The 10,575-nt window shown below is 41.5% G+C and overlaps 1 protein-coding gene across 1 annotated transcript in view; it reads left to right on the top strand.

Moving 5' to 3' along the window:
* Positions 1–2,438: 2,438 nt before the first annotated feature.
* LOC113406321 (probable bifunctional dTTP/UTP pyrophosphatase/methyltransferase protein) overlaps positions 2,439–10,575 on the top strand; it is a 45,738-nt gene continuing 37,601 nt past the window's right edge. The window contains exons 1-4 of the mRNA XM_026650512.2: positions 2,439–2,542; positions 4,709–4,840; positions 6,946–6,993; positions 7,748–7,812. Of these exons, the coding sequence (XP_026506297.1) occupies positions 2,450–2,542; positions 4,709–4,840; positions 6,946–6,993; positions 7,748–7,812 (338 nt within the window). The 5' untranslated portion in view covers positions 2,439–2,449. The remainder of the gene's footprint in view (positions 2,543–4,708; positions 4,841–6,945; positions 6,994–7,747; positions 7,813–10,575) is intronic.

Raw genomic sequence — 10,575 nt, 5'->3', positions numbered from 1 at the left:
TTATGGTCCAAATCCCAAGAAGAACTGATTATTGAATTCCATTAACTTCAATGGGGAGTTGCAGCAGTTCAGCAGATGCTATGCACTTATTAGGATTTGGTCTGATATTAATACTCATGGTGAGAAACTGGTCAGACCAGATGATCATAATAATTCTTTCTGACTTCAAAAATCTGTGAAAGTACTCACCTGGACAGTTCCATTCACTTTGGTGAGACTAAATGTATGAGGAATTGTTCATCAACAGGAGTGAAAAGCTCACAATCTGGCCCATAAAAAGATAGACGAGGGACTGGGATATCTGGACTCCATCATTTACAGATGTTTCAGTCTCATTTCTGGAAAACAATTGCTGCACATTTTATGGTTGCAGAAATTTTATCTTTTGTCTGAATTTCCTATAATTGTTGCCAAATGAAAATTCTACCACTTTTGTACTGATGCTTATTTTGAAAGGTATTTTCCCACTTATTTATGCATACCTACAAGTGGTCTTCATTTGTGATTTTGATTGGTTTCCACCTACATAAACCCTTTAATGATTTCCCACGATTATTTGTAACTGAGTTGGCATACGGCCAGATAATGAACATATTAATCAGTTCCATGTCTAGAAATTTCTTGCAAATGTTTGTTTAGGGGTTTTATTTTCAAAAAAATATATAGGTAGGGTGACCAGATGTCCTGATAAAATCAGGACTGTCCCGATATTTAACCCTTTGTCCCACATCCCGATCAATGTACGATCGGGACGCCACTTGTCCCGATATTCAGGTAAGGAGGCGAGCGGGAGGGAGGTGCTGACCCCGTGGGTGCTCCGGGGCTGAGCACCCACGGGGAAAAACTGCAGCCAAGCTCCCCGCTCCTCCTCCCCCCAGCACGCCACGTCCCCGCTCCTTCCCCCCTCCAATGCTTCCCACCGCCTAACAGCTGTTTGGCGGCGCTTAGCACTTTCCAGGAGGGAAGGGGGAGGAGCGAGTACGCGGCACGCTCAGGGGAGGAGGTTGGAAAGAGGCAGGGCAAGGGCGGGGATTTGGGTGAACGGGGTGGAACGGGGGCGGGACGAGGGTAGGACAGGGGCGGGAAGAGGCAGGGGGTGGATGAACACCCACCGGGGGGGTGAAGAGGCGAGCGGCAGGCGAGTGAGCGGGCGGGGAGGCGAGCAATGGGTGGGGGATTGAAGAGGGACGCAGCAAGCCAGCGGCAGGCCGGGGAATGAGGAAAGGCGTGGTGGTGGGGGCCAAGCGGGGAGGGGGCAGGACCTGGGGCAGAATGGGGGCGGAGCCTGGGAGGAGCGGGGGTGGACTGTGGGCGGGGCTGATGGCACCCCAATGTGTCCCGATATTTTACTGTGGTGATCTGGTCACCCTATATATAGGGTATGCAAACCCTCACATTCAGCATCATGTGACATGAGAGTCAAGGATGAAGATATTATCTAAAGATGTTAAAAAATTCTACACCTTCTAAAGTATCCGAACATTGGAAATAAATCAGGAAATGAACAGTTAAAGGATCAAGCTAGCCCCTTACTGCCATGTATCTTGATTACCCCATGGGACTCAGGGCAGGTCGCCACTTAAAAAGCTGCTATAACACTTTAGTGAAGACGCTCCTACGCAAACAGGACAGGAGAGCTTCTCCCATCAGTGTAGTTAAGCTACTTCCGTTTTCAGGCCGCTGAGCAACATAGTTTTACTGAAGTGTGTAGTGTAGACCAGCCCTCAGTGTTATTCAAAGGAAAACATCCCGCAGAACAGATTGCAGTCTTGCCAACCCATCGTTTCATCAAAAGTCTCATGTGATTTTCTGAAAGCCTCAGCAGCTGGAATCAAGAGTTTGCAGGTGAAGCTCAGCACTAGTTAATAATAAAAATAAAATAATAATAATAATAATAAAATTTAGCCTTTGTGGTGGCAGAGAAAAGGTTGAAAATGCAAGGTGAGCGTACCCTAAGGATTCAGAAACCAGAAAAGCAACCCTGTATGTATTTCTCCTTTTAATCCCACAATTTTTAAACCAGGCTCTTGATTTTGGGGCCTGAATAAGGATTTTTAAGCACTTGAGGTTCCCAATACTGCAGGTGGAAGTTGAAACCTGCAGGACTGACTCTCCTAGACTAAATCCGCCCCTGTATCCAACTTTCCAGCCGTCTGTCTCTGCATTCCCGCCAGCTACCTTGCATTAGTATTTTGTACCTCCAGGCCAGCCTCCCCCAGGGCCCCGCCAGGAGAGTCAGGAGAGCTCGCGGCTCCCCCTGCAGAGCGCCGGGCCCGCCTTCCCGGGCCGGAGGCGGCTCCCACGGCCCCGCTCCTCCCCGCTCGCTGCGCCGTATAAACGCGCCGCTCGTCAGCGCCTGGCCCGGGCCCGGCGCTGCGGGTTTCGTGGCGCTGCTGAGCCTCAGGGCCGAGCGGGGGAGATCCCGGGCCTCCCCGCAGCCGCCGCGGCCATGGTGCTGAACCCGGTGATCGGGAAGCTGGTCAGCAAGAGGGTGGTGCTGGCCAGCGCCTCCCCCCGCCGGCAGGAGATCCTCACCAACGTGGTGAGTCCGGGGCAGCGCCGCCTGGGCCCCCTGCAGTTAGTGGGCAATAGAGGGGTGAGGTCACTCGGAGTATGTCTACACTGCAAAGTCTGCACTGCCACCGGTGCTGGCGCTGGGCAGGGGCTGTTTCATTGCCTGGGGCTGCACCCTGTGAGGTGGGAGAGTGCTAGAGCTGCAGCCTGGAAGTCTCCACAGCAATTGACCAGCCCCTGTCAGCTGCCCAGTCCCTGTTGTCTAATTGCGGTGGAGACATACACTTTCCAATGCTCTTACAAGGATGCCCAGCCCTGCTTTGTCTTAGCTCCCACATCGCTCCCTGGAAATGCTCCTGCAGCAGCTGGGCTCCTTTGTGCGCAAACAGGAGAGTAGTTTAACAGTCTGCCAAGTGGCCATTATTCCCCTCTTCCCTGTTGTTGCCGTCTTGACATTTTTAAAGCTGAAAGACCTGTGTTTCTGGGTTTATCTGTGACCAGAAGAACAATATTTTTTAAATAAATTGCACTTGAGCAGAGTCTTGGGGCAGGAGGCAGGTTATGGAACTGGAAAGTAGCCTGCTGATGTGGCTGGGGCAAGGAAGCTGAACAAAATGAAGTTCTTAGGAACATACCATTGTGTGATGCCAATTCCCACAGATAGGAGGTGAAACTTGTTGGGTCAGGCTATGGGGTGGTCTCAATACATGCAACAAAGGGCAGAGGAGGAGGGTTGTTTGGGGTAGGGAATGCAGCTAAAATAGTAACATGTTTTCTCTTGTTACTGTTGTCAGCTGTCTGTGAAAGGGGTGCATAAGAATAGAATACACTGTGCCAGAGTCTCAGCTGGTGTTAACTGGTGAATTTACAGTTTATATCAGTAGAAGATGTGGCCCTGTTTATTGGTTTTGCATTGCTGCCCTCCAGGACTTTTGGAAAAACCCCATCAAGTGTTAATGTCAGTCATACAGTATTATAGTATCCATGGGACTTATATTTTTTTATTTTTACACTTCATCTAAAGAATTGTGTTGCACACATTTTGATCAATTCTTCACATTAACAGTGATGGGTAGAAGTAAAAACAGACAACCAATGCTAGAGTTTTTTTTGCGGGAGGTTGTTTGCAGTAGATCACATCACATAATCCCAAAAAACCTTTTCACTTATGCTTTTTCTCAGCCACACTTTCTTCCCCCCTATCCAAACATACCATAGATTGTGTCTCAGGGTGAAATCCTGTTTTCATTGAAGTCAATGGTGAAACAAAATTGAACCTGTAGTTTGGAGGCAGGAATTAGGGGGGGAAATCCAGAAAGCTAAACAGGTTGCAGTGACAAAACTAATATGTGTATTTCTGGCTACATGTGAATGTTTACATTTAAGCATACATTTGATAGTTGTTTCAGTTAAATGTTGTATTGCAAAACTCATTCTTACACAGATTTATCCACAGTGCAGCACAAGTAAATGCCAAGATTATATCTACTGAAGACTTCACTGCACAGATCTAATTTACATGGGACGCACACAGATACTACAATGATGGGTGTTATAGAAAACCCTAAGGAAGAGAGATGTCATGCATTTGTGGTTAGGTTGTTACATGCATAGCTGACAAGAGTAAAATGATTATAAGTACTATAAGTGTAAAACTTTTGTTTGTCATGGATAGATTTTTCTTGTCTTTTATCTTGAGATGTTTGCATATTAAGAGTAAATTCAAAACAATTCAATGCAACAGGGTTTTTGCTTCTCAGATGAAACGCACACAATGGGAATTTAGTTATTTGTTTTTGTTTTAATTTTGATTGCATACTACCGATGGAATGAGTGAAGTTTGCAGTGTTTGCACTAGATTGTTATGTTTGCAATAGATTTGTAGTTCTACAGTTTGTTTATATGTTGTTACCAATATCTATCTTTTTCTTCCTCTCTTGAAGACACTTGGCATTTTATAGTAGGTTAATTTTTAAAAATAAATAACTAGATAGTTTTCACTGATATTTCTCAGATTAGCTTCCACTCTATTCTAATTTACTATTTGCATGATTAAATATAATTTGTACTGTAGAGGAAATGAGACATAAGAATAATAAAAAAGAGCAAAATTCACTTAATCTGTTGCTTTTACAGGTTCCTTCCAAAACACTCGATGATGCTCACTACATTGCCTTTCCTTTGTATATTGTAGGGTCTCCGATTTGAGGTAGTTCCATCCTGGTTTAAAGAGACACTTGAGAAGTCATCTTTTGCAGCCCCTTATGAATATGCCATAGAAACAGCAAAGCAGAAGGCACTTGAAGTGGCAAATAGAATGCATCTAGTGAGTCTGTCAGCTATTTCAATAGTCAAATGTTGTGTTTGTGTGGTAGGTGTTATTCTCACTATTTATTACTGTTATGTGCACTTGTAAAGGTAGTAAGTATACAGGTGCATTTACATCCTTTAAGCAAACAGACACATTTTCCCCTATGTTACTATTGTGGCAACTACCTGTTGAAATGGGCTAGACTTGCTAAAAGGAACTCCAGTGCCTTCAGTTTGTGAAAGGCCAAAACAGTGATTACAGACAGCTCTGACAGCAGGCAGAAGCTCTAAATTGAGGTATAATCGCCAAGTCCTGCCAACAGCCAACTATTCAGATTGAGTCTGAGATAGTTAGACTTTGTCCAGGATTTTCAGGCACACGGTGAGCAGAGATGCAATTCTATTTAGGTCCTATGAGGAGATACAGAACTGACCGTCATCGGCATGCCGATGATCCTGTAACCCATCATGCCTTGCAGTCTCTGAGTGGTTTCAAATATTGCTTGAACAAGAAGTGTGACTGGAGTGAGCAGTGTGAGCCTTCATAAATGAAGCAAAAAAACAGCTGCCCAGCACACAGCCCTCTGACCTCTTTCTGAAAACAGTGAACTAAGGCAACTTGGTCAGCCTCTCCACTAGTCCCATAGTTAAGCCAATAGAGCCTTGTGATCAATGTTGTCAAAATCCAGTAATAGATTTATTGGCATCAGCATAGATATTAGACTTCTGCCTACTGCCCTAATGTGCTCCACCACAGTGATTAAGGCTGGTTCTGTGCCACAACCAAGCCTGAAGCCCAACTGATTAGGTTAAAAAAAATCCTTATAGGCTGTCATTTGCTACTGGTGTGGATCTGCAAATATTTCCTTAATGACCTTCCTCTGGAAGGGAGGAATAGAGACTAATCCTTTTCTGAGATAGATTCACATATACTGAATGCGCCCTACCAACACCGTTGCCAAATGACACTGTCTGCCAGCGCAAATATTGAATTATCTCCTATGTAAATGATTACACAGATTCATATCTGTTTCTGTCACTTTCTTTTTCTGACTATGGTGTGATATTAGGGGAGTGGATTTCAAACCTTAACAAGAATATAGTGGACTTTAATTGTGGAATAGTATTAAAAATTTTCCTGCTACTTCATATTTTTCTTAAGTCCATCCAGACGGATTTTGAGCGCTTCCTATGTACAGGATCTAGTTAAGTAGCATATGGATGTAGGTGTACTATTTAAAACTAATTAGTATGTTAGTGCTGTCACTTTCTATTATGATATCAAATCTTACACTATTTCCCAGTACAGTTCCTATTCTCATTTGCTCCATTAACTCTTACCTAATATTTTAAGACTAGAGCCTTCTCTATTTATGAAAACAAGTTGCCATAAGAAGCAGTAAGTTTATATCAACAGTTGCTTCCATCATGAACAATAAATAAATGTAAGTCTTAGCCATGTTACATCGTAAAATGATAAACTGTAGGGTTAGTGTCTGAAATCATCCAAATGAAATGTAGGCAAGCAAAAAATTCTTAACAAGAACACTTTGCAGTTTGAGAGCAGGGAGAGGGAAGAAGGAAAGGGCTGAGAGAATTCTATAAAACCAAACCTTAGAACTCCTTTTAATGGCTGGATGCATTTAAATTCAGGTGGCTGAGGGGTATGCAAGTACACTTAAGGACATCTGAGTAATAACTCTATAAAAATGGCATTGTGGCACTCATGTTTAATGAGTTTCAGTGATTTCCATATCCAATACACTTGGCTTATTACAAAAAAGGTTGTTTTGTAACTGGCAGCCTTGAAACTCAACCGGTGCTTGGAGAGTTGAGTTGGGTTCTAATCTTTCCTGGGTGCACTTCATCATCAATACAAGTTCTGCAGGCAAAATCATACCCTCAGTTATTTCTGCCCACAGTCCTTGCTTTCCCTGGTTTTTCACAGATGTAACTGATTACAATTTTGTTAAGGATGCATAGACTTCAGTTCCCTCCTTGATATATTTAGATCAATACCTTTCAAGTGGTAAAGCTACAGCGTCTTGAGTTGGATATTCTGGGTTTTTTTTTGTTTGATTGTTTGTTTTTTCCCTTTTTTTTGTCTCCTCATCTTTCCAGAAACACCTTAGAACTCCAGATATTGTTATAGGAGCAGACACTATTGTGGTAAGAATTTTCTTGTATTTTAGCAGTAGTTTGAATCATATCTGACCAGTGCCTAAAACTCTCTTGTTGGGGGTTTAACTTCTTAGAAATGTAAAGATGGAAAAGGTCTGACTACTCATCTAGTCCATCCTCCTGTCAATGCAGAATTGTCCCTATGGTATATTTTCTAGTACTTAGACTGGTTTGAAATGTCTCAAATGACAGGGTTTCCACCACTACCTTTATTCTATTTTTTTTTAGACATACTCCCATGTTCCATAATCAGAATCGAGCTTTCTACTATGTTGGAAGAGGCACTCAGTTATTTGACAGCTGTGAGCATCAGGAAACGTACATTGCCTAAGCATTGCCATTTAAGACATTTTTAACAGCCAACACAAATAGCACTCTTACTGGTAGTCTCAGCAAAGAGGGTAAAGAATGAATTATGATAGACACTGAATTAGCCACTCACCTCTGCAGATCCTTCTGGCAGTCACAGGGTGGAGGGGAAGCTTGCACTGATAGTGTGTGCTCTCTTAATAAATAGAAGGCTCAAGTCTCCAAGATTCTTATTTAGTGCTTTTTATCCATAGGTCTCAAAAAGCTTTACAGAGGAGGTCAGTATCATTATATGATACTTAACATGATACTTTTCAGTAGACTGATGTTGCTGGCAGGGCTGGGTGAAATCATGGTTTGAAAAGTCTGTGTGACTGATCTCAATTTCAGCATATTAGAGATACACAGCAGAGTATTTTTCTTTCTATTTCAGACTGTCGGAAAACAGATTCTGGAGAAACCGGTTGATAAACAAGATGCATATAAGATGCTGTCAAGGTTTGTAGTTTTAAATAAGGTTAAATGAGTTAATCAGGCAATTCTACAATCAGGCAATGTTTTCTGCAGCAACTGGAACTGCAAAATTCTATAACATTCACGCACAGAGATGCATAAAAGATAACAATATATATGCTCCGTGGGGCAAGGACCATCTTTTTGTTCTGTGTTTGTACAGTGTGTAGCATAGTGGGGACTTGATCCATAACTGGGACTCCTAGGCAGTACAATAATACAAGATTATAAATAAAATATTATTACAAATTACTACTCTGTACAAGGGATGTGAAATATGGTGTGCTTAGGATCCATCGCTTTGAATTTCCTGATTTGTGTCCTTCCAGAGTCTCAATAACAATGTTGCATTAGTATCATTAGGATAAGTTATTTTACATTTGCATTGCAATTGTTTTATTATTGACTTCCTTAATAATAAAGTTCTTTAGCAGTACAAGCATTTGGTATTGGTCCTTTGCCTCTCCTCAGGTGCGGTTTGCATGATGTGTGTACTAGAAGGAAAACTAATCAGGAATTCCTTTATTTGGAGCCACATTGTAGCTTTTCTTTTTTTTTTTTATAGAAGTACACAATTTACATTGGTGTAATCAAGAGCAAAATTTTTGCCTTTTTTTTACGGTCCTGTTTTATTCTCCTGTCATACATTGGGGTCCTTAAGTCATCTCAGGCTTCTATTTCTCTCCTTTGAATGTAGTTCAATCACTTGAGCTTAATGATGCCCTCTTCCCCATGTTTCAGACTCATTCTGTTGCTTACCATATGTGAGCTATTTCATTAATGCAATTATTTCTTTCTGCAACTCATCACTTTTCATAAGCACCAATTACACAATACTGTAGCCTGTTACCAGGCTAGAACACTTGAATTGATTGTCACTCCATCTCTTAAAGCTCTAATGCTGTTAGGCTGTTATCCTGTCCTGAGGCCTGAAGGAGAAATCAGATTGTATCTCAATCTGAAGAAACCATGTTTGCCTTCCAGGGGCAACTCAGTTACCTACCTTTTTTCCCCTTAAAGGTTTGCAGTTCTGAGATCATGGCAATAAACATTTAAGTAACAGGAAAAAATGTCATCAAAGCGAATCTGTTTGTGCCAGTTTTGTGAGATGTAAGTTTTTAGTGTAAGACAAATATCAAGATTAGAAGTACATAGTAATGATTCATAAACTAAGAAATACTTGCCTACAGTAGTTATGTGTGGGAGGAGTGCAACTCTGGGTTATTCAGGTGGGACCAGTAAGTAGGAGGTTACACAGTCACATTTTCTCAAGGCTGCCATTCTACCATTTTTAGAATAAAATGGTGTCTTTGTTAAAGAATATGTGAAAAGTCTGCTGATCATTCTTTTGTGTGGCAAACTGCCAGTGACATATGACTTATTGAATATGAGCTGATGAAAGAGACAAAGTAATTTAGGAAAAATTCACTAGACGGAACACATGGCCTATGGCTTTCTGGACTCTTTGCTTTGTGGCTCTAATTTAGATTTTGGGCTGATGAATTAGGTTTCTCCATTTGGTGGAGGCATAAAAAGTAATGGTTGTTCACATTCTGCCCTTACTCAATGGTTGCCCAATGAGTAAGGGCAGAATGTGATATTATCAGGAGACCAAACATATCCCGCCAAACTCATGAAGGAGTCTGACTGGAAAAGGTCTTCTGATTTAGTACATAATTTTGCTTGAAATTATACCATGTTTGGTGACTTCCAGAAAATAGTCACTTTTGCACTAAACTTACAAAGATGTTTGTGGATCAGAATTAATATAAACTGTCTTGTGAGTTACATTACTCAAAAAAAAAAAAGTCATCCCAAAACTTCTAAAACAAGCATGGATGTGCAATATATTTGAAATCTTCAGGATAATCCCTGTTGGGGTCATTTTGCATCCAGTGCTAGCAGTGTAAACTCTTGTCTCCTATCTGTGTGCTAATTATCATAATCAGCTACACAAACTTTCAAGGGGCCAGAATGGACAATTTATATTGAGTAGTTTCATGCTCTACAAGTAGTTTACTTCAATGGGACTACCTAGGGTCGGAGGTACTATCTGATATGAGTAAGGGTATCACAATTCAGTGTTAGGATACTATTTTGTAATCAGACTGTCTAAGAAGTTAAGCTGCCTTGCCTCAGTTTACATTGGTTCTGCTTACACATCTATGAACTGTTCTGTTTTTGTTTTTTTTTTTTTTTTTTTTTTTTTTTTAAGTATGTTCAATGTTCCATGCAAAGAGGGTAGTTAACTACTCAGGAAAGTAAAGTCCTTTTCATGACAAAATAAACAATATCAATTCAAGCTTCCTGCACTTTCCTGCCGATATTTCTGAGCCATTCTTTGAAAGCATCATCACTAGGCAGGTGCAAGGACAATTCATTCTCTTTGCTCCTTTGGAGCCTGATTCTGCCACTCTCAGTTCAGTTGAGTGGTACTTTGTTCCATCAATAGCCCAGTTGAAATGAATGGGAATACTGGTGTAGCAAGGAACTAGTATTCCCATTCAGCATGAGGAAAGGTTGTATAACCTAGCCCTTCATGGATTATCTTTTTGCTGAAGCTGCCTATCACGATGTCCTTTATGATGGTGATGATCCTATTTTGCTCATGAGATTGACACTTCTCCTCTGGTATAGTAACATAATAAAACAAAACAAAAATTCTAATTTTACCTCAATATAAATGAACATATTTTAGGCCACTGAACAGCCAGCAGGTGTTAATGTTTTGGGGACACTAAGCATTGA

The sequence above is a fragment of the Terrapene carolina genome, unplaced genomic scaffold (genome assembly GCF_002925995.2).
Source record: "Terrapene carolina triunguis isolate 2854851 unplaced genomic scaffold, T_m_triunguis-2.0 Scaffold25, whole genome shotgun sequence".
NCBI lineage: Eukaryota > Metazoa > Chordata > Testudines > Emydidae > Terrapene > Terrapene triunguis.
This window is presented reverse-complemented; position numbering and strand designations above follow the sequence as displayed.